General features: G+C 38.9%; 2 protein-coding genes across 4 annotated transcripts in view; one reads left to right on the forward strand and one right to left on the reverse strand.

Moving 5' to 3' along the window:
• LOC105224889 (ankyrin-3) overlaps positions 1 to 24,645 on the forward strand; it is a 610,175-nt gene that overhangs the window by 435,889 nt on the left and 149,641 nt on the right. Inside the window, exon 1 of one of the 3 annotated variants that reach the window (XM_049460052.1) lies at positions 16,437 to 16,575. The exons of 1 other annotated variant lie outside the window; for it this stretch is intronic. The gene's annotated coding sequence lies outside the window, so the exon portion shown is untranslated. Of the gene's footprint in view, positions 1 to 16,436; positions 16,597 to 24,645 lie in introns of those variants that run through there. One more of the 3 variants, XM_049460053.1, reaches the window with a different exon arrangement.
• On the reverse strand, positions 13,822 to 16,415 carry LOC109579297 (uncharacterized). Its single transcript, XM_019989073.2, has 3 exons — positions 15,306 to 16,415; positions 15,119 to 15,249; positions 13,822 to 15,016 (listed from the first exon to the last, which is right to left on the reverse strand). Exons 1-3 carry the CDS (start codon positions 15,488 to 15,490, stop codon positions 14,724 to 14,726), a joined length of 609 nt encoding a protein of 202 aa, XP_019844632.2. The 5' UTR covers positions 15,491 to 16,415; the 3' UTR covers positions 13,822 to 14,723.

A 24,645-nucleotide genomic window follows, 5' to 3' on the forward strand; every position in this document is an offset into this window, starting at 1 on the left:
GTAGGCACTTTGATTGTTTGCTGTTGGAGTAAAAGACTCGTCAAACTCCAGTAGAGCGTCTGCAGCTGTAGTAAAGGCTCTGATTGATTCCATTGTTTTCAAAAATTTAACCGGAACTGCAAAAATGTTGCACAAAATCGGATCTGAACTTGAAATTGAAATTTAAAAAATATTTGCAAATATGTTGCAAAAGTTCAAAAGTTATAGAACCAATCACGGACAGACTCTAAATTAGTAGTGCGTTGTTTCTTAGTGAAGCGTGAATATTCGAAAGCACAAAAAAAAATTAATCAATTTAGTAAACTATTTTCTCAAAGTATTTTCCCTAATTTTAATTTGAATGTGCTTGCTGGGTAATCGTCCCAATGCACTTGCACGCCTAGTCCTTGACTATGTACACCAACAAAATTGATTTGTGCTTAACTGCTTTATTAAAATCCAAATATGTATAAATACAGATAAAAATTAACAAGCACTTATTTGATTTACTATATCCACTATTCACTTTCACTTTTATCACTGGGTTATTTTCGAACTATTTCGATTTCACCACTATACTCTTTGTTTGTTGGGATGGCTGCTGCCTTGCCTTTGCTGCTTTGCCTTTGCTGCTCTCCCTTTGCTGCTTGACCTGTGCTGCTTTGCCTTCGCTGCTCTGCCTTTGCTGCTTGGTCTTTGGGTCTTCGCCTTTGCTGTTCTGACTTTGCTGTTTGATGATCTAGCCGTCGCTCACTTCACTTTTCTCCAATTTTTTAGTGTCACTCACTGCACTTTGTATTAATTTTTGTATTTTGTTTTTTTTTTTTTTTGTTCACTCGCGAAACTGCAGCTGCGTTATTGCTGCTTTCCTTTATTGCTATTCGAGCAATATATGGAAAGGCAGAGTTGAGCGACTAGAATCAAATTAACTATAAGAAAAACCAAAAACCGAGAGAGAGTGTTGACGCTCCAGCCGATTTTGTGCGTCCAAGAAATTTATAATTTTTTTTCGAATAACAGAGAGTGTGGTTTTTTCTGCAAAGTGAAATAGTGCATTTGCCAGGTGTATTTGTTGTTGTACTTAAATGAAGTACAATACTACCTGCAATTTTGTGCTTTGATTTTGTGGGTAGAGTGCTAAAAATAAGTTTTGGTCTCCACTTCACACAGCACAATGGGTTTTGTACATAAATGATGCACAAATTAACCAATCTATTGCCTTTAGCTTGCAGAACACAAATCCAAAATATGTTTGGTTGTAACTTGCGAGTTGCTAAAGCGGGCAAATTATGCACTTTCACTTTAATAAAAAATCGACTTGTTACCTGTTATCCGGCTCGAAGGACCAATGATAATTCGGGTGGTGGAGCACGGTGCTCGCTCGTTCCAATGATGTGGTTGGCCGTGGGGAAACGGTCGGCGCAATTATTCCACAGAAATATTAAATAAAACAAAGGTTTCATATAATACATATATTTTAAATATAATAAATTGACAAACACTTACCACGTCTGTATCGCTAAACGGTCGCAAAAGGAGAGAGCGCGCGCAACTTTTTAGTTAGTGTTTAGTTGAGCGCGAATTAAAACATCGAAAAAACTTCGAAAAGAGAAAAAGAAAAGATTGATCTGCCGATACAGACGTGGCAAAAGAAATTGGGCGGGGGCGGCGTCAACAGACGCTTCCAGCTGATTCCGAATTGCTATGGTTGCCACTGAAAACGGTCTCGCGTATTTGCAAGATTGTCGCAGAGATTTTTGGCAACTCTGAGGGCTACCGTTCAGACGTGTATGTTAAGAACGCTCCGTTAAAAAAAGTAAAAATTAGTGAAAAAATTATTAAATCATAAGTGAAAATCAATAAGTAAACTCATAAGTATAATTTATTTACTCCTGTCCTTGTTGGACAACAATAGTGATCTACTTACGTCTATTTAACATTTATATGTGCGAATACATTAATTCTCAACATGCCACCTAAGAAGCAAGTTGATACTAGCGCATGCGGCAGCTGTTCAGAACCAGTACGAAAAAATACAAAAGGTCTAAGATGTGCATTATGTCAGAAATGGTACCACGTTGAATGTCTGAAACTGAGCAATGTAGAATTTAATGTCATTGCTACTAATATCAAAAAACATGATGTACAGTGGAGATGCACCGTATGCAGGGAATTTGAGGTTAGTGTTAGAGACATCGATATTGCATCTGACGAGGAGCCTGTTGTTAGCGGAGATGACAGAATTGATAAATTCGAAACAATTCTCAAGAAGCAATTCGAACAATTTTCCCAAACATTCAATAACAAATTTGATAATTTTAAACAAACCATCGGGGAGAATATCGCTGAACTGATGAACGATCGGAAAAGGCGAGAGAGTAATGTCATTGCCCTTGGCATCACCGAATCTACTAATGCTGCTGGTAATGACGGACTGGAAGCCGACAAAATTTCGCTCTCGGCAATCTTACCCCCTGAAATCTCTGCCAAGATACCTCTATTCAAGGTTCGAAGACTAGGTCGTCCGACAACCGGCCGTACACGTCACCTGCTCATCGAGACTCGTTCAGCGACCGATGCTTGAGAGATTTTCAAGCTTAACCCACGTGATGGAATGACAGTTACTTTCAAATCTGATCAGACTCCAGCACAGCAGTCTCTTCTCAGTGAGCTACGATCCGAACTCGATACTCTTGGAAAAAATGGTGACACAAGCAAAACCATCAAATACATTCGAGGAGTACCGCAGATAATGAACAAGAATTTTCGTTCGATCAGTAAGAAAAAGAAACCTGAAGACCCCTCAGATTTATTATCAAAACACCAGAGGCCTTCGGACAAAGCTGTCTAAGTTTATGACAGTATCAGCGGCTAGTGGTCATGATCTACTCTGTATCACTGAGTCGTGGTTAAACTCGTCAATTAACGATGGCGAGGTGACTGATAGCACTTATATAATTTTTAGAAGAGATAGAGATCCTATATGCACACCCCTAGATCGTGGTGGTGGCGTCTTCATCGCCGTCAAACGTCATATCCATGCTAATTTAATTACCACAGATAAAAGAGATTTGGAATTGGTATTCGTAAAAATCAAAGGTACTGTACTTGATATTATTGTTGGATGTGTATACCTGCCGCCTCTTACAACACTAGAAACTTATCGTAAACTACTTAATACTCTAAACTGTATCAATGTTAAATACAATAACGCAAAGCTAATAATCGTAGGAGACTTCAACTTGTCAAGCAGCACCCCCAGAGCCGATTGCGAAAAATTTGTATACGATGGACTTGCTTTACTGGAATGCATCCAAACAAACAACATAAACAACCTCCAGAACCATGTTCTGGACCTCTGTTTCAGCAATGTTGAGGGCTATGTGCATAAAACTCTACTTCTCGTTCTTGAGGACAAATATCATCCTGCTTTCATCATAAATTTAAAATTTCAACTCAACTTAGAACATTTTAATCCAGCCACTTACTCATTCAAGAAAGTGTCAAGTCAAATACGCACTGGACACTATTGAAAGTACAGTCAATTGGTTATACAATACTCTTGAAGTAGGAATATCACAATATATACCTGTTCACAAAAAATCTATCAGTACTTATCCCTGCTGGTTCTCCTATGAACTCATAAACAATATTAAACTCAAAAAATCAGCACACACTCAATACAAGAAAAAGGAAAACCGACACAATTACAACCGTTTTAGTACTCTAAGGAGGGACTGCAAAAGACTCAGTGCGGAATGTTACACTAATTACGTATACAAAGTTGAGAACATGGTCCAGTCTGAAATCTACGCTTTTGGAAATTTATAAAAGATAAAAAACAAAATAACATTGATATACCATCCTCAATGTCCTGGATGGACCAAATAGCTGACACCGGCCCGGGTATTAGCAATCTTTTTGCCCCATATTTCAAGACTATATTTTCCACACATACTAACGGCAATCAGCTCGTTGATGCTAACTCAAATGGATCGTCAACCAACGTTCACAGCTTAGAGGTCCAATACAATGATATTTTCCAGCAGCTACTCAAATTAAATCCAAATAAAGGTGCCGGACGCGATGGGATACCAAACGCTTTCTTAAAAAACTGTGCGATCGAGCTTTGTGAGCCTCTCACTCATATTTTTAACTACTCTCTTCAATCAGGTAGTTTCCCTTGTGCCTGGAAACTGTCTTCTGTGAGTCCAATACACAAAAGTGGCCTAAAATCTGAAGTAACTAACTACAGGCCCATCTGCATCCAATCAGCATTAGCCAAGCTCTTCGAAAAGTTGGTTCTGCCTCAACTATCTCTAACCTTCAAGGATATAATCACTACAAAACAACAGGGATTTGTGGGTGGCAGGTCGACTGTGTCAAATCTCTACCTGTATGTCAACTATATACTCAACGCACTGAATGAAGGACAAAAGGTACATTCAATCTACACCGATTTTAGTAAAGCTTTTGACCGTGTCGACCATACGATACTCGTCTCTAAACTCAATAAATATGGCGTCAATGGCACCGCACTGGATTGGCTTAATAGCGGGATTCTGTAACCAGTCTCTAGTCTCTATTTGAGACATTTTGAGGCAAAGTCTCAATTTGAGACTAGTTACTATTCACTAAACAGTCTCTAGCGTTAGTCTCAAAATATTGAGACTTGGTAGTTAGCAGGTCACAAAACTAAAAAGAGCTCTTGTCTGCCATTTTGAATATACTGAATAGAGATCATCATAGATATTAATCGATTGTCGTTTCTTTATATTTTGTAAGCAACTCAAACACGAAAAGATGAAAATTAAATCAATTTTATATAAATTTCGTAAATATTATGAAACAAAGTCAACATATATTTTTATTTTTATTGATTCAAGTGTAAAAACATCTCTGAATAATGAAATGTAATAGATTTTGTGACTGTCACTTACAGAATAGCAATATCGTCTCAAGTCTCAAAAATTGTCTCTAACTCAAAATCTCAAATCTAGAGACTTGAGACTGTCTCACGTTACAGAATCGCACGGTTAAAATCTCAAATTTAGAGACTTGAGACTGTCTCAAGTTACAGAATCGCACGGTAACTCATATTTAACTGACAGGTTCCTACAAGTCTTTCTAGAGAATATGAGGTCACATCTGGAGTTCCTCAGGGATCGCATTTAGGACCACTACTCTTTAATATTTTTATCAATGACATTGTAAACACTATACAGTCTGAATGGCTGCTATATGCTAATGATTTGAAAATCTTCAGAATTATTTCTAATGATTCCGATGTCACACAACTACAACAAGATATCGACTGCCTAAAAACCTGGTGCCTTAAAAATAATCTCGATCTCAATGCGAAAAAGTGCGCTGTCGTATCCTTCTCACGCTCTCATAACAACATAGTCACCAACTACAAGCTCAACAACGAGTATCTACAGGAATTAACCGAAATCAAGGATCTAGGAATTATTACAGACAACAAACTCACATTTGCAAAGCATATTGACAAAATAACTGCGCAATCTTTTAAAGTGCTTGGACTCATCATCAGAACAGGAAAGGATTTCAACAATCCGAATTCTCTATGCCGTTCACTTGTACTGCCAATACTAGAGTATGGCTGTGTAATCTGGTCTCCATATACTAATACACTCATCAACAGAGTTGAGAGAATACAAAACAAATTCTGCAAGACATTGTTGTTCCATCAATCGTTAAGGATGCAGGGACTCTCCTCTGAGGACATCCGCTCCCGTTTCAGACTCAACAGGTTAACCTCGCGTCGGAAGGTTTCTGATGCGGCATTTTTTTCTACAAAATTGTCAACGGTCTGGTTGACTCCTCAGAAGCACTCAGCAGTTTTGAGCTTGCTCCTACTAGTCTCTCGCTCGGGCATAACAGACTGTTAAAAACAACGAAGACTCAACGAAACTACGTATACCACGGACCAAATAATAGGATTGCTAATCTCGTAAACTCATTACACGCAGACATTGATTTTTATGGAGGGACATATCAAGCTTTCATCTCGCAAACCAAAAATTTACTGTTTATCGACCACTAATTCTTTATTTACATTCAACCGATTGTGTATATATAAAACTTTCCACATTCTTATCTCTATATAATTTTGTATATTTTTACTAACTATTCGATGTATAAAGCCGATTGGCGTGTGGTTTATTAAATAAATAAAGAGATGTCCACCTCCTACTGGAACTGAGAGAGCAATTGCTAAACGTCAAAACCTCCTGAACATTGTCAGTTGCTCGAGTTCAGGAGGTTTTGACGTTTAGTAATTGGAAACGAGCGATGGCCAGATTGAAATCTTACCAAAAAAATATTAAAACGGAGGAATTAGTTGCATCGTTCAATACCTCTTATAAAAATGTTAAAAAATGAAAATTAAATAAATTTGTGAAATTTAAAGGTAGGTACGTTATGTAATTTGACGCATCATAGTATTATTTTCAATGGAAAATGATTAAAAACATTTAATAATTGAGAGCTAACAAGCTTAAATCATTTTATTGGATATTGAAAGTTCAAAAGTCAGTTGTTCCAATATACTTTAAAAATATTTAAATAGTTTCTCCATATAATAAATAACCACTATATAATAATCTTTATTCGTGTTAAATGTTGGGTGCTGGGTTGATAAATGCCCAATAATTATTGTTTTGTTCAATCTGGCCATAATGGAAAATGTTATAAAAAAAACGCAAATTTTGAAGCGCTCTCACACCGGAATAAGTTGAACATCCCTTTATTCCTAATTGTCGTAAAATAATATAAATAAATTAACAGCTGTTTTACGATTTTGCGATATTGCCATACGTTTACGACGTTAAATGAGTACCACTATAATATTGTTACAAAAGTAGTATTAAGTTGTATTTGTATTGCTATATGCATCCCTTATTATGAACAATAGCTGTAGGTATATGGAATAGCATTTGTCTTGTTGTAGACATCTGGCGCCCCGGCTGTCTGCTTGTCGAAACAATAGACATCTGGCGCCGCAGCCGTCTGCTTATCTACTTAAACAATTGCTGAGTCTGGCACCACGGCTGTCTGCTTATCTAAACAATAGCTGCATTTGGCGCCGTATAGCATTGTGTTCTTGTAGTTTCCAAGCGCAATATTCTAGAAGGACACGTCGGCATCAGCGAGGAGTGCGTGGCTATATAAGCCGTGGCAGCGCCAACGTAGTCATCCAGTGCTAAGAGTAAACTGCTATAGTGTAGACGAGTTGTAAAATAAAGAGATTTAGTTGAAGTGAATTAAACGGCTTTTGGTTTCATTTGTCAATCCAGAGATACGAACCCAGTAAAGTAAAACTAGCAAGGAGTAAATTCGCAACAATTGGTGTCAGAAGTGGGGTTGTCAAATAATCCAAATTCAAGATGGTTAAATTCGCAGAATTGAGAATTCAGCAATTAAAAAAGGAACTGGAGGAGCGCAATTTGCCGATAAGCGGGCAAAAGGCGGATCTGCAGGCACGATTACGTGAAGCAATGGAAGCGGATGGAATTAATGTGGGCGAGTTCGAATTTGATGGGTCAGAAACTTCTACAAAGGTAGAAGAAAAAGTAGAAGAACAACGAACATCATCGAGTGTGGACATGAACATGCTGTTAGTGGCTATTAAGCAAATGGCAGAAAATGCAGTGCAAACAGAAAATCGTCTGGCACAGCAAATAGCTGAAAATACATCACAGTTAAAGTCTTGCCTTACACAACAAATGACTGAAAATAATACGCAGTTAGAAAATCGTTTGGTACAACAGGAAAATACTACACAACTACAAAAACAAATGCAAGAGAAATTTTCAAAATTTGAAGACGAATTAAGCACTTTAAAAAATGACGAAGAAAATTTAAAATCAAGAAGTTCTTCAATTAAGTAATCGTGGGCGAGAACTGCAACTGCATGGCCCTGCACCATCAACAAATAATCCAAGATTGAAGGCACCCACATTCGATGGAAGTATTCCATTTCAAATTTTCAAACTTCAGTTTGAAAAGACAGCAATGGCCAATAACGGGAATGTAGCGGACAAAGTGGCGTCCTTGTTTGTATCATTGAAAGGGCCTGCGGCAGAAATCCTTCAGACTATTCCAGACTGTGAACGGGACAACTATGAGGCATTGATGAGTGCGATAGAAAGACGATATGGTAGTGAGCACCGGAAACAAATATACCAGATCGAACTGCAAAATAGGGGTCAGAAGATGAACGAGTCATTGCAAGAGTTCGCAACTGAAATAGAACGACTGGCTCATTTGGCAAATGCAGATGCACCTGTGGATTACATTGAGAGGGTAAAAATTCAATGTTTCATAAATGGAATTCGTGATGTGGACACCAAACGCGCCACATATGCATTGCCAAAAAGAACGTTTGCTGAAACGGTTTCGCACGCCCTCACACAGGAAACAGCTTCCCTACTAAGTAAACCAGCACACAAAGTACAAAGGGTTGAAATGGAACAACCGGCGCTGATGGAAGAAATATTGAAGACTCTGAAGACAGTTGCTGCACCGCGAGTAAATACAACAGGAAGATGTTTCAACTGTGGAAAAGCGGGTCACTTTACCCGAAATTGCAATATAAAAGTAAACCCATCAAAACGGAAACAACCAACAGATAACGAGGACGGAGCATCCACATCTCACAAGTCGTTAAATTAAAACGGAACAGTTCAAAGGGGCGTGAGCTGGTTCCCACAACTATTTGCCCCGCCATCTCGATATCACAAATAGGTCGCCATGACAACAATCTTACTATCAACGGCATCGTAAATGGACGACTGTCAACGCTTACTTTGGATACTGGTGCCACACATTCAATTATCCGACCGGATGTGGTAAGAGGAACGGTTGTACCATTAGTCGGTTGCAAGCTTCGAACGGCCACCGGGGAGGAAGCAGCTGTCGCGGGAAAAGTGTTTTGCGAAGTGATGATTAGTACTCTGGAAGTTAATCACACCTTCATCGTAGCAGAAATCACGGATGAAATTATAATGGGAGTAGATTTCATGATTGATCACGGGGTTACTTTGGATTTAAACAAGCAAATGCTGTTTTGCCAGAACATGGAGATGCCTATAAACACCGGATATGTGACCAACGTTGAAAGTAAGAGGGTGATTGTTGATGATAATCAGAGTATTCCACCAAAATCTCAGGTGATTGTATGGGCTAAAGTGAATGGAGGAGGTGGGACTGAAGAATTGTGGATTGTGGAACCAACAAAAATAGATACACCCATATTGGTAGGAAGAACGCTTGTGAAAACTAGAGAAGACGGCACCATTCCGGTCAGAGTAGTGAATGAATTCAACACACCTATAAGTCTGAAGAAAGGAGCAGTAATTGGACAGTGCCAGAATATAAGTGCAATAGCACGATGCGAACGGTCACAACAGAAGCCTACAATTGAGCCACAGCAGATAAGTCCTACACTCCTAAATAATTTGCTGAACAAACTGCATGGAAATGAAAAATTAAAAGCAGAAAAACTATTAGAAAAATACGCATCCATATTTGCAAACGAAGGAAACACAGGAAGAACCGGCATTGTCAAACATCGCATAAATACTGGAGACGCTAAACCAATCCGACAAGCTCCGCGTAGGGTTCCACTAGCAAAACGTGAGGATGCTTACAAAATTATTGAAGACATGCACAAAAACGGTGTAATCGAACCTTCAATAAGTCCATGGAGCTCACCTATCGTCTTAGTTAAAAAGAAAGATGGTAGCACCCGTTTCTGCGTAGATTATAGGAAGTTGAATGATGTCACAAAGAAAGGCAGTTATCCTCTACCGAGAATCGTCGATACATTAGACACCTTGTCTGGAGCGAAATGGTTTTCTACATTATATCTACAAAGTGGATATTGGCAAGTCGAGATTGATGAACGTGACCGTGAAAAGACCGCTTTCAGTATGGGCGACGGGTTATGGGAATTCTCTGTGATGCCATTTGGGTTATGTAATGCGCCTGCAACGTTCGAGCGACTGATGGAACATGTGTTAAAAGGACTCAACTGGAAGACATGTTTGGTGTATCTTGATGACATTATCATCATGGGAAAAAGTTTTGATGATCATCTGAAAAATCTAGAGGAAGTCTTTCAGCGAATAGCATCAGCCGGATTACGCTTGAATCCCAAAAATTGTTCATTATGGAAGAAGCAGGTCACATATCTCGGACATAAAGTGTCAACTGAGGGGATTCACACCGAGGATCAAGGAAACATAAAAGCAGTCAAAGATTGACCTCGACCCACCAACATAGATGAACTCCGCAACTTCTTTGGCTTATGCACGTATTACCGCCGTTTTGTACCTGGATTTGCGAACGTGGCTAGAAGTTTACATGATTTAACAAAGAAGAATCGCCTGTTTGTATGGCAGTTGGAACAAGAAAAAGCGATTGAGCAGCTTAAAGAACTACTTTGGACGGCGCCGATGTTGGCTTATCCAATACCTGGAAAGAAATTCATCCTGGATACAGATGCGAGCGCTTATGGAATTGGAGGTGTCCTGTCTCAGCTCATCGACGGGCAAGAAAGAGTAATTGGGTATTACAGCAGAGTGCTCGGGAAACCAGAGAAAAACTACTGTGTGACGCGAAAAGAACTACTAGCTGTGGTGGAATGTGTAAAACATTTCCACAAGTATTTGTATGGACAACGATTCTTGCTGAGGACTGATCATGCAGCATTAAAATGGTTATTACAGTTTAAGAATCCGGAAGGCCAAATTGCACAATGGATCGAAAGATTACAGAATTACGACTTCGAAACGGAACATCGAAAGGGGATTCACCACAAAAATGCGGATGCATTATCACGTCGCCCTTGTCCACTGGAATGTGAACATTGCTCCAAATCAGAAGGAAAAGAAGGTATAATCGACGTGCGATTACTGAATATAGAACCTGAAGATGATTGGACTCCTCACCGCATCAGAATCAATCAGCTGGAGGACCCTGATCTTGCAAAGCTGGTAATGGCCAAAAAAAATGGGGTACGACCACCAAAAGAACAAATAAGTAGCGAGAGTCCAACTGCAAAAGCATATTGGGCCCAATGGAACAGCATAAACCTCGTTAATGGATACCTTCATCGTACCTGGGAAAGCGAAGATGGCAAACAGTCTCGTCTGCTGATCATAGTACCGAAGTCCATGATCCCGAAAGTATTGAAAGAATATCACAATGGACCAAGTGGAGGGCACCTTGGAATTACAAAAACTATAGAGAAGATTAAACAATGGTTCTACTGGATCGGTTGTCGAGATTCCATAGCAGAATGGATAAGTAATTGCGTTGAGTGCATGGCTGATAAAGGTCCTAAAGCCAAAAGTCGTGGTAGGCTACAACAGTACAACGTGGGATCACCATTTGAACGAGTCGCAATGGATGTTGCAGGTCCGTTCCCAACCAGTACGGCCGGAAACAAATATCTACTGGTTGTCATGGACTATTTCAGTAAATGGCCAGAAGTATATGCCTTACCAAACCAAGAAGCGAAGACAGTAGCCGAAGCGTTTGTAGAAAATTGGATAACAAGGTTCGGAGTGCCCGTCGAATTACACTCAGATCAAGGCAGGAATTTCGAATCTTCCGTTTTTCAAGAAGTCTGTACATTATTGGGCATCCACAGGACACGGACAACAGCGTTACATCCACAATCAGATGGGATGGTAGAGAGATTCAACCGAACGCTCGAAGAACATCTGCGGAAAAACGTTGATAAAGATCAACGGAATTGGGACAAGTGCATCCAGATGTTCCTGCTGGCGTATCGTTCAGCGAAGCACGAGACAACTGGTTACACGCCAAAAGATTATTTCGGATCTGATCTGCGACTCCCTGCTGATCTTAAGTTTGCAACGAATCCTACAGCTGTAAGAAATGATGGAGATTATTGCTCTGCCTTAAAGGAAAAAATGAATGAATTGCATCTAATGGTAAGGCAGTACACGCATCTGATGAGCAATAAGATGAAGGACCGGTTCGATCAAGCGGCAAATTCAAAAGATTTTGAAAAAGGTGATCTGGTCCTGTTGTACAATCCACTTCGAAAGAAAGGCTTGTCCCCGAAATTGCAGACAGCCTGAGAAGGGCCCTATATGGTGATGAAACGACTTAATGACGTGGTATACCGCATACAAAGAAATGGAAAAGCACGATGTAAAATGAAAGTAGTACATTTGGAGAGGCTCGCCCCATTTGGTTCAAGAGGATTTGTGCCTAATCGGGACGATTAGGCTTAAGTGGAGGGCAGTGTTACAAAAGTAGTATTATACTATGTTCAGACCGAAAATTTCAAAGATTAGATTACATTTAATCATTTCATAACCCAACAGTGTTCTCACTGCGGTTAGAAAGATCAAAAAACAGCTGTTATTGTCATTCAAGAATTCACATGGCTTAATATTTATCAAAAGAAAAGATTGTCATATGATATTTTGAAATAAAAGCCGTCTTTTTTAATATTTTCCATGTAATAGAAATAATGGATGCATTTTTCATTTGTTAAATCGATTTTCAGGTGAAATTAGATTCATTGCTTTAAAAAAAATTTGTTTGTTTACATTTTTTTCCCTTTGTAGTGTCTAAATCAGCTGTGATAACGTAACAGATTTCCAGTGCTGACTAGTATTTTTCCAGTGCTGACAAGTAGAATGCGCAAAATCAGAGTCGCACGGACAGATTTAGCGTGGATCAGTTTCAAATCATTTCAATGAAGTGATTTGGAACTGTCATTTCTGTATGGCGAAATCTTGATAAATTTTTAATACTATGTTCAGACCGAAAATTTCAAAGATTAGATTACATTTAAGCATTTCGTAATCCAACAGTGTTCTTACTGCCGTTAGTGATTTATAAATCAGATGTTTTTGACATTCAGCCATAAACATCAAAGTATTTATTGAAGGAAAACATTGCAATGTCGTACCTTGTTATAAAAATTGTCTTTTTTTTTCTAAATTATCTCCGCTCAATGGAAATAATTTGGGAATTGTTTGATTCTAATCACTTAGCAATGAAACGTTTGCTATATGAACACGTAGCACTAAAAATATGTAGGCTATATGGAGCAAATTCAACAAGGTCTATTTGGATAAAGGCAAGTACCTACATATATATGTATATAAATATTGGTATTATAATTTAGTTTAATTATAATGTGTATATAATTCAGTCTCGTGGCCAAACGTTTTGGGAAGTCGACTGCCAGGTGAATTCAGATGCATTTTTTAAACACAACTTCCGAATGAAGCGCAATTCTTTCATTAAATTGTGTATTATGTTGAAAGGCTTGGAGAAGAAAAACACTAACTACCGGAAAGCAATTCAATTAGAGAAACGCATTGCTATTGCTTTATATGCTCTTGGCTCTTCTGCAGAATACCGAACAATTGGAAATCTGTTCGGAGTTGGTAAAAGCACTGTCTGCCCCATTCTAATGGATTTCTGTCATGAAGTCTGGCGATGTTTGTGGCCTTTGTATTTAAAGAAATTCCCAATGAACGAAATTCAATTGCGCGAGTATGTAAAGGGTTTTGAGTCATTGGGTTTCCCTCAAGTGTTAGGAGCTATAGGTAACAAGTTAAATTTTTTACATTGGAGTTTTTATATATTTTTAAGTTTTAGATGGTTGTCATATAGAAGTGCGCCCAGCTGCAGAAGATGCTGTTGACTACTACAATTACAAAGGCTGGTAATCCACAGTTCTTTTGGCTTTAGTAGATGCAAGGTAAGTTTTTTCATGAAGCTCTTTTAAACAGCTAATGTATTTCTTTAATGTTATAGGTGTCGCTTTATATACATCAACGTTGGTAGTCCAGGCCGTTGTAATGACTCTTCAATATTTGAGTGTTCATCTTTAAAAAAAGAGTTGGTACAATGTACTATATTTAAAGACATGAGTAGACAAATATCGTCAATTAATGTTCCAGTCGTTTTGTTGGGCGACTCTGCGTTCAAATTTGATGAACATTTGATGAAACCGTACCCGTTTTGTGTAAACCAATCATTGGATAAAAAAAAATTCAACTATGTACTCTCGAAATGCCGAAGAGTGGTGGAGAATGCTTTCGGTCATTTAAAGGAAAGGTTTAGACGGGTTGGAAAAGGATTGGATAACCACATAGCCAACACGAAAATTGTCATAAAAGCGTGCTGTGTTTTGCATAACTTTTTAAATGAGGAAAATGATGAAATTAATGAAAAGTGGATTGCAGCACAACAAATCGAAAATGAATCTCGGCAGTTGCCAGAAGACGTCTCTAACATTTGTGGAAATTTCAACCCAAGAGCAGAGGAAATAAGACAAGCGTTCGTTTCGTATTTCGGTGAGTTATTACATTCAACTTTGAAATATTATTAAATCTCAACCGATTCATACTTACATATCTCATAATTCAATTCCTGTACAAAAAAACAGATATTTATATATTTTATGAATTTTATATTTAATATGTATTTTATATTTAATTTCATTTTTCAGTCTTCATTTATATGTACATCTTAAAACTAAAACTTAAAAACAAATTTTCTATTCATTAACATAATTAATTTCATTTTTCAGTCTTCATTTATATGTACATCTTAAAACTAAAACTTAAAAACAAATTTTCTATTCATTAACATAATTAAATTCATTTTCATTTCATTAGTTACCTTATATCTTAAACTAAAACTTAAAGAAATTTTTAAACCTATTTTTGGCGACGAAGGAAGTCGATGAAAGCGTCCTTCACTTCTTTTGAATCGCTTATGTATTCTTGTAGGAGAGAAAGACGCTTTTCATCGTTTTCCGTCATCGCCTTAGTCGCCTTAAATAAATCTTCCTTTATTTCTTCCATTATTGTTGGTTTTTTCTTTCTTAAAGCATCGCTTGACGATGGCCGAGCGCAACCATGCGACGTTGAAGGTCCATCGCCTGGGCTTGAGAGCGGCGACTCTGCTTCTGCATCGGCCTCAATGTAAATTGGCTCCATGTCCATGTCAACTGAAAATAGAAGAAACAAATAAAAGTGTAAAGAAACATTTCATAAAAGTTTTTTATTTTATTATGAATATTTGAATCTACTCCAATGCGCTTAAAACTTACCCATAATACTGTCTTCCACAAGTTCGGCGGGACAAAAACTTTTAAAACCGCCTAGTGTTTGGTGGACCGCCTCATAATACTTCCACTGACTAGGGGAGCCACCCGATGGGCCAATTTTCTGCTTTTCTTGTCTAAAAATAAAAAAAAATATTTAATTTATATGTTTACCTCATAATTTATTACTTACCTGTATTTGTTTGTAAAATTGTGCATCTTTATTTTTATTTCGGTGGACGTATACTCATGTCCAGCCAAAAGCATTATGCATGACATCTCCTCATAAATGTGGTTATTTTTCCTGTTTGACCGCAGCTCGGGAATTTTTTGCTGCCATACCTCTATTAAGTAGGCCTCGGCAGCCTCACTCCACATAACTCTTTTTTTTTTTGCGTTATTTCCATATTTATTTTATTTTGTCGCAGTACAAATCAACCAAAACTGTTTGTTTACAATTTTTGTAGTGTCTATATCAGCTTTGATAATAACAGATTTCCAGTGCTGACTAGTATTTTTCCAGTGCTGACAAGTAGATTGCGCAAAATCAGAGTCGCACGGACAGATTTAGCGAGGATCAGTTTCAAATCATTTCAATGAAGTGATTTGGAACTGTCATTTTTGTATGGCGAAATCTTGATAAATTTTTAAGATTAGTGGGATAATCCATTCAGCAGCCGAAATCGTGTGATTAAGTGTCGGTCTGAACATAGTATAAGATTAGTGGGATAATCCATGCAACAGCCGAAATCGTGTGATTAGGTGTCGGTCTGAACATAGTATTAAGTTGTATTTGTATTGCTATATGCATCCCTTATTTTGAACAATAGCTGTATGTATATGGAATAGCATTACGTGTGTTTGTCTTGTTGTTGACATCTGGCGACGCGGCTATCTGCTGGTCGACTTAAACAATAGTTGCGTCTGGCACCACGGCTGTCTGCTTGTCTAAACAATAGCTGCATTTGGCGTCGTATTGCATTGTGTTCTTGTAGTTTCCAGACGCAATATTCTAGAAGGACACGTCGGCATCAGCGAGGAGTGCGTGGCTATATAAGCCGTGGCAGCGCCAACGTAGTCATCCAGTGCTAAGAGTAAACTGCTATAGTGTAGACGAGTTGTAAAATAAAGAGATTTAGTTGAAGTGAATTAAACGGCTTTTGGTTTCATTTGTCAATCCAGAGATACGAACCCAGTAAAGTAAAACTAGCAAGGAGTAAATTCGCAACAATATCATTAATTACATGTAACATGTACATAAGTTTCCCAAAGGCAATTAACCGATAGAATTATTAAGATTTATTTCATAACATCTACTAAGTTACGTAGGGAGACCAATTTTGATAACATGTGGAGACGTCTGGTAAATTTGTCTTTATGGTGTGGTGGTGACCATTCTGTTTTCATTTAGGAAATTCGGATTAGTATGTTATTATTCGGTAGGAGACAGAGTCGTTTTACTTGTGAGTATTTGTTTGATATATGTAAGTGTTTGTTGTTAAGTCGAGTTGCGAATTAAGAAAATTTTAATATTTTAGTATGTGCCAGTTAAAGAAATCGTTTTCTCGAAGAAATATTTTTAATAAGTTTGTAACATTTTCCCCCTTTTTAATAATAGTTATGAAAATACGCAGTATGTATTTTCACCCAAAAAATAACGTAACATACTTTTACAGGCGACAGAGAAAACGATAAAAAATGGGAACTTAAAACAATTTTTAAATTGTTGATATGGTTGGTTAAACTGACAGCAATGGCTTAAAAATCTTGTACATATGAATTATATGATATAGTGAATTGTAGTCAATAAAAAAATATCAACGGTTGTATTTGAGCTGACGATTGCTCTAATTAAAGGAAAAACTGTTTCACTTGTTAAAAAAAAAAAAGAAAAGAATCTTCATATAGAGTCATTGAAAATACACTAACCAATGAGGGGAAAATTAAGATCGAATTGCAAAATGGCATGGAACTAAAAATGATAAACAAATTAATCAACCTAATAGAGATATTAAAAGGTTATAACATTTAATAACAAGTTGAAATACCTAACCTTCAGTGAAATAATAGAGACTAGGTTATAATTAATATAACTAAAAATTACAATTGTAGATTAAATAATTTTGCATGGGTCGCTGTCCCAGCTTACCTAAAGGTATATATACTCATAATTTTTGGTGATGTCATTGTTATTCTTAATTGATATTCCTAATGTGGAAAATTTGTTATACCTTTGTGGAAGGAGGGCAGTGGCCAACAGACAATGTAGAAAATTCAAAGGGTTGGGTTTAGTATCGCGCCGGTTAATTTTGGCTCACTGTACCTAAACGAGACAACCAAATTGAAAATTTTAAACACGCATGTATGCTTAAATTATCGAACTTTATTTTAAAACATATTTTATAAAAATCGGTTCACAAATTTTGCCAAAAATTCACTTTAAAAATGCTATTTTTTTTTTGCAAATTTCTCAATATATGCTAGTGTATTTTCATCTGTTGTGCATTGTACCGAACCAATTATGGATACATTTTCACGCACATACATATACTTATTACTTATGAATTATAAAAACCACTAGTAATGTTTTTAATTACTTTTGATTGTTAATTTCTTTGTAAATCTTTAAATGAAATACATCTTTTGGGGAATGTTTAGTTAAGTATCCCATTTTGAAGAGGTTTTGCGCAAAGGTAAAGTATAATATATTTACATTATATTACATTGAAACAAGCGCCGCAGGCGAAAATTTGGAATAAAAAATCGCGCGATTTTTTATTCCAAATTTTCATTATATTTTCAGTATAATATATTTTCATTATATTTTCAGTATAATATATTTACATTATATTACATTGAAACAAGCGCCGCAGGCGAAAATTTGGAATAAAAAATCGCGCGATTTTTTATTCCAAATTTTCGTTATATGGACGTAATATATTGCCCACTTTTCAGAGAGCTAAATAACGTATTATATTTACCTGATTGGTTATTTGACATCATTATAGAGTTATTTTATTTATTTATATTACAAATTTTCAATTGCGAAAACACGTTTAAATTAAGGCACGCGAATATAGTAGAATTCCATTGAAATCAATATACCGTTACTACAGAATTAACCCAACCAACATTTTTTCAATAATACTAACGTATTATTCCATTATTAAAATATATAGCATAAACTTAATTGAGCGTGGCCCTAAGGATCACCACCCCACCCCACCCCTTTTCACATGTGTTAATACTTACAACCATCGATCCGAAAAGAGTCCTATGTAAAGTAACCTAAATATATATAAGACCTACCATTTTGATTTGTTGGGTTATTATTGTCTTCCTTTTGTGCTTATTTTCTTCGTCGTTTGACAGTTCATATTCAGTAATTTTGCTTACATTTCAAGGAACAGTATAAGACGTAATTGAAAGCTGTTTTATTTATTACATTGTACATAAAATTGCAACTTAAAATTCATAATTTATCATTAATTCAATTAAATATATTTCAAAGAATGTGTGTGTGTTAAATTGGTTAAATTTTTCGCAAGCAGTGCAACAAAAACTTCAAAAGAAGAGAGCCATTTTTTGAGAAGATGTGAAAATGTGCGTTTTTTGCTTACTTATATCTAAAAAACAAATTAACATTTAACAATAAATTTACATTTAAATAAAAGTTTAATTCATTGGCTATCCGTGCTATATAAATTTAAAAAAATCCGTGCACGCATTTAAGAGAAATAAGCAGCGAAAATGGGATACTTAACTAAACCCAACCCCATCTTTTTCTGCATTGAGTTCAGTAATGCGAAAAACCAAAATGACTGCCTAATTTGAACTGTCAAATTGCCGAGAAAGCACGAACAAAAGGGAATAAATTAAACCCAGTTAGCAATAAATGTATGAAGTGAACGCGAAAAGGTGTTCAATGCTAAAATACTGTGGATGGCGTAGCCGGTGTTGGACCGGCCAGGGTCATTTTTTTTGAAGCGCGGCCGAAGGCCGCCAATGCAAAAAGGAGTTCTATGCGAAAAAACTCTGATACACCCCGGTGTTGGACCGACCAGGGTTATTTTTTTTGAAGCGCGGCCGAAGGCCGCCAATGGAAAAAGGAGTTCTATGCGAAAAAACTCTGATACACCCCGGTGTTGGACCGACCAGGGTTATTGTTTTTGATGCGCGGCCGAAGGCCGCCAACGCAGAAAGGAGTAATACACGAAAGTACATCGGTCACCCCGGGTATTCGCTCGACCAGGGTTATTTTTTTAGAGCGCAGCCGAAGGCCGCCAACGCAGAAAGGGCACGATTACGATTTTTCCGGCGCCACGATTTGATGGTACTAATGGATAGAGGAGGTCCTCAGGATTAAAAAATGTATACACATATACCGTCCTCAGGCTCATAGTTTCCGAGATATTTCACTTTAAAGTTCCACAATTTTACATGCAATTTAGTCCTGTTTTGTTTTGTTTTGTTTTTCTTCACATGTCATTACAAGTACCAGTGTTGCGACATAATGTGTTTTAAAGAAACTATGAAAAATTTTTCTATTAAACATTTTTCTATTTTTCTATCCCTCATCGATCGAACACCGGGGTATTCATAGTTCCTTTGTGTCGAACTACTTTCTGCACTGGCGGCCTTCGGCCGCGCTTCAAAAAAATAATCCTCATCGATCGAACACCTATTTTAATCAAAAAGAGAGAAAAACTGAAAAACTTTCCATTCTATAATACGTTTTTTCTATTTAATTATAATATACACATTTTTGATTATATTTTCAGGACACAAAGTATGGCAACACTGCTATTTGTCATAAATGTAAACACGCAAATCACTTGAAACTTTGAATGTGCAAAATAATTTTTAAAGCATATTTATTTTCTTAAAAAATATACAATTAGTGTAAATTTTTGATAAATACGAATGTGTACAGTGTAATTAAATATATATTAATTAAAAAATATGTGAAAAGTGGGTTAAACATAGTGAAATAACGAGCATTGTTTTTACAAATTTTTGAACTTTAAAGTGAAATATCTCGAAAACTATGGGTCTGAGGACCGTATATGTGTATACATTTTTTAACGCTGAGGACCTCCTCTATCCATCCGTACTATCAAATCGCGGCGCCGGAAAAATCGTAATATTGCCCAGAAAGGAGTACTACACGAAAGTACTTCGGTCACCCCGGATCCCTTTGTATCATTAATAGATGCAATTAAATATGTATATGCATTGCACTGAAACATTTTGGTTTTCTTTATTTTGATTTCTTGTCCATACAAAAATGTTGGCTGGGTTGCATTGGTTTCAGTTTGTAATGAAAAATGAGCAAAAACACTGATTTTAGTAGGATTGGTCTGAAAGATTTCGCCAACGAGTAGTCTTTCCTTCCTACCTTGGGTATAGAGATAACCTTTGCTGTCCTCCATGCTTCGGGGATGTACGCCATTGCGAAGCTCTTTCTCAGCAGCCGAAGCAAGTGAGGCAGTAACAACTGCTCCCCTTGTTGTAGCAGCGCCGGAAAGATGCCATCCGCTCCCGGGGACGAGGCCATCGCCCACTTGATCGAGTCCGCCGTAAACAGCTGTTTGGCGATACTCCAATCCTCGCGGGATGGCTTGTGTTCGATCCCGGGTAGACATTGGTCTTCGCAGAATCTCCTGAGGCTTGCCTGCTTTGCAAACCTATTCTCCTTATTGTATAAGGTGAGATAGTTCCTGTGTTCTGCCCAAACCCGCGTACGTTTCGCTTTGTTAAACAGGCAACGTACGTTTTTTAGGAGAACTGGTAGTTTCTTTGACCACCAGGGACAGTTTAGTATGTTCAGGGGGCAACTGCCATGATAAGCGTTAATAACAGACCCGTCCAGCTCAGATAGCTTAATCTCCAGTCCTGGGCCTGAAACACTATTATCAGTCTGGCCGTAGATGCCTCTCCTGGGAAGTATGCTGAAGCCCGGACAAAGTCTTTACCTTCGAAGTCCCTGGGTTGCACTGCCACCAGATCCTGCGTCAGGAACCCTGAATGACAGCTGAAGCTGCAGCCGCGTGATGCAGGTTCACCTGGGCGATCTTCGTGTTGACGGCCATTATAATATGGGTTCGAGGAAGGGCAGATTCTCTTCCCCGCCGTCCATCGCGCTGCCATCCAGTGGGTCTCCTAACCCGTCGAGGAGTTCCTGCGTGGAGGTTAGCTCTGCTCTCTGGACGCATGAACTAAGCTCGGGGACGTCGGTAGTCGCCACTGGCATTGCCTGTCCAGTCATGCTTCCGCTGGGCTGATTCGCCACCTCGTCCACCTGCATTGCTACTACCTGCGAACTCATAGGGCTTGTCCCCACATCGGGGGAGGAACATTGTCATGGTGTGCATGATTGGCAAATCATCGGTTCTTCTCGTGCAGAGGGCAGGACCCTTCGAGCCCTCCAGCTTTGAGGCGGACGTCTCGTCCTTGCAGTCCACTTGCAGCATACCTCCTCTAAATTCCACCCCCAGGAAGGACGCCGCATATTCATCTCCTTTGAATACCTCTTCCATGAGGAGGTCCTGGCGCACGGTAAGCGTGTATAGCGACTCCGCCGGGTAGTTTTGAGGCAGTGCAGCCATACGGATGCCTTTAGCAGCATCTTCATATCTGCGCCGCCCCTCTTCCACCCGGTGGGGAGCCGGTGCGGATGGTTGGCCTCCGGCTGTCTTTGTGTGGCTGCCCCTCAATCTTTTGGAGCTGGGGGGCTCCTGTGGCGTGATCTGGCCGCTTTTCCGCTTCGCGGTTTGAGCATACGTGAACGAGGGCACTGCCCTTCCATCACCACGCCTTGCGATCAAGGTGGCACTCCGTTCCCACGACAGTCGTGTCTACGTAACCGGAACGGACCCGGATTACAGCAACAACATCAAGGGGGCACTGACCAGGCCACGGTTGCTGGTTCCGCTGCCTTGCGCGCGACCTGACACGGTCCTGTCCCCCTCCTTTGCGGGGGATTGCGTTGCTCCCATTGATCCTTCTCCTGGCCATAGCCTCCGCTACCTCAGGAGTCTTCCCATCTCGGAAGTAATTTTGGTACCATTTCATGTTGGTATCGCTCATACCCTTCCTGTGCGGGTCGTCACACTCGCCGGGTTTACCAGCTTCTGGGAGAGGGCGTTGCCCACCTCTTCTGCGCCTCCTCCTTCTTCTACGAGCAACGTCGGGCTCTGCCCGATCGTCCGATCTTGGCAGCGCTCGTAGCTGCTTCAGCGGCAGCAGGCACTTTCGCCAGACGAGCGCCGCTGCATGAGAGCATGTCGTCGTCATCCTCCCTGGCTTGCTCCTCAAACAGCGCCCGCTTATCTGGCGAGAGAGCGTCAAGGAAGCTAAACTTCCGCCTAACTCCTTGACCTCCCTTGCTTGCCGCTCCCCGATTTCTTTTTCGTTGTCCGTGTCCGATTTCCTTAATTGCTCCCTTGTTTCTGTGTTGTTTAGTTTAGTTGTTGTCATATTTTGTTTTTGCGTGTTCATCTTGTTCTTACGACCCTTGGCTCAACAAAGTGAGCTGTCGGGTCTACTATTTTAATGGGGAACTAGGGGTCCGCCACGCCAGAGCCCTTGGACGCGGTAAAGCCACAGTTACTCCCCTATTCGGCCCGGTGTTGGGAAGGCTCCGTTAGAATACAGCCGAATTTACCTCCTGGCTGCAAATCATCCAATGAGCAAGGGAGTCGCATAACACCCTGGATTAGGAGGTGGTAGCTCTTGGTTGGCGCACGCATGCGGCACCCGACATCCTGCCTGGGCAGTGCATATCAGCACCATCCACACCTGTTGGGGGATGCCTTGCGCCTAAGCACCTGCACCGCGGCACGGTGCCTACTATTCGCAGAGGCACCAACCGTTACAATTCTTTAAAAACTTTCAAAATTGCCTCCTTCTGTGTCGATGCAACGTTACCAGCACGATTTCCAAGCATTGAAGACGTCATGGAAGGCATTCTCCGCAAAAGCCTTGAGAGCCTTTTCAGGCATGGAAACAAAAAATAGTTCATCCAAATCTGGTCTGTAGGGCGGCTGCGGAAGCATTGGGATGCCGGCTTTTGTTAGGTAGCTGTTAACAAGAAAGTCGGTGTGAGCCGGGGAATTGTCGTGGTGCAACTTCCAATCGGCTGCGATGTGTTATCGGACCCGATTGTCCCTTAGTTTGAGTCTCTTGACCTCCACGTAAAACTTGACGTTGGCGTTTTGTTGAGGAGGAACAAATTCATGGTGGGCTATACCTTTGATATCAAAAAAGGCAATGAGCATCATTTTCACTTTGGATTTGCTTATTCTTGCGGTCTTCATCAGCGGCCTCTTTCCGGCCCTCAAAAAAGGCCTGGTGTTACCGAAAAACACTACTTTTTGCTAAAACAACATCTGGGTAAGCCTGCATGATCATATCAAACGTCTTTGTGGCAGATTTACCGAGTTTCACACCGAATTTAATCGCGTACCTCTGTTCTAACGATTTTCGGCTTGCACCACTCACAGAAACACGTCGCACGAAAATGTCCTGACTTCCAATCCTATTACCTTCCGAACAAACTTTGTATTTTGCTTTTTTAACTAACTAATTCCTTTGCACACATTTATTTTATATTATATATTGTGCTTAAATAGTTTTGATTCAAGATTTAACTTATTGTTCAATTCTATTTATTTAACAACAACTATAGGGTTGCAGTCTGTAAAATAATCAGTGTTACCATACTAATATATTTTAACAAACTAACAAAAATAAAATAGAAAAAAAGATTAACAAAGCGAAGTTTTTCGCGAAAAAAAACTTGACACATACAGGTGTTGAACCGACCAGTGTTATTTTTATTTGAGTGCGAACGATGGTCGCTAACGCAAAAAGGAGTTTCACAAAAAAGATGTATATATACAAGGTCTGCCGCAAAAGGAACAGAACTTTTTAAATATAACTGTTCCTGGTGGCGCCACCTATTGGTGTGTATATGAAATAAAAAGTTTGATCTCTTGTTGGCATTTTGTAAAAATTTTAAGACAATTGGATAACTACAATCGATGTTATCGATCAAAAAGTGACAGCAGCTTTTGGTCATCGGTCGTAAAATGCGTTTTGAACAAAGAGCAAATATTAAATTTTGATTTAAACTTGGGAAAACGTTTACTGAAACATTTCAAATGATGAAAATAGTTTATGGTGATCAGTGCCTATCCCGTAGTAATGTGCATGAGTGGTTTAAGCGATTCGAAGAAGGTCGTGAGGATCTCTGTGACGATCAGAGGTCGGGCCGGCCAAAATCAGTTATTACTCAAAACAATATTGAAAAAGTGCAGGATTTTATTAAGAATGAGCCGAAATCTTCTTTGCGTTTCATGGAAATGGAGTTAAATATCACCGAAGACTCCATTCATTGCTTTTTGGTAGATAAATTGGGTCTACGGAAGGTGTGTTCCAAGTTTGTTCCGCACAAATTGACTGAAGAGCAAAAATTGCTACGAATCCAACATTGTAAGGATTTGATTAAGTAGTGGAGAAAGGACATAAAC

Source organism: Bactrocera dorsalis, chromosome 6 (genome assembly GCF_023373825.1).
Source record: "Bactrocera dorsalis isolate Fly_Bdor chromosome 6, ASM2337382v1, whole genome shotgun sequence".
Taxonomy (NCBI): domain Eukaryota; kingdom Metazoa; phylum Arthropoda; class Insecta; order Diptera; family Tephritidae; genus Bactrocera; species Bactrocera dorsalis.

Coding starts and splice junctions, on each gene's coding strand:
- LOC109579297 (XM_019989073.2), bottom strand. CDS start 15,490: ATGTGGAGTGAGGCTGCCGAGGCCTACTTAATAGAGGTATGGCAGCAA. Junction 15,250..15,305: donor AATTTTACAAACAAATACAG/GTAAGTAATAAA, acceptor TTTTATTTTTAG/ACAAGAAAAGCAGAAAATTG. Junction 15,017..15,118: donor TGTGGAAGACAGTATTATGG/GTAAGTTTTAAG, acceptor TTCTATTTTCAG/TTGACATGGACATGGAGCCA.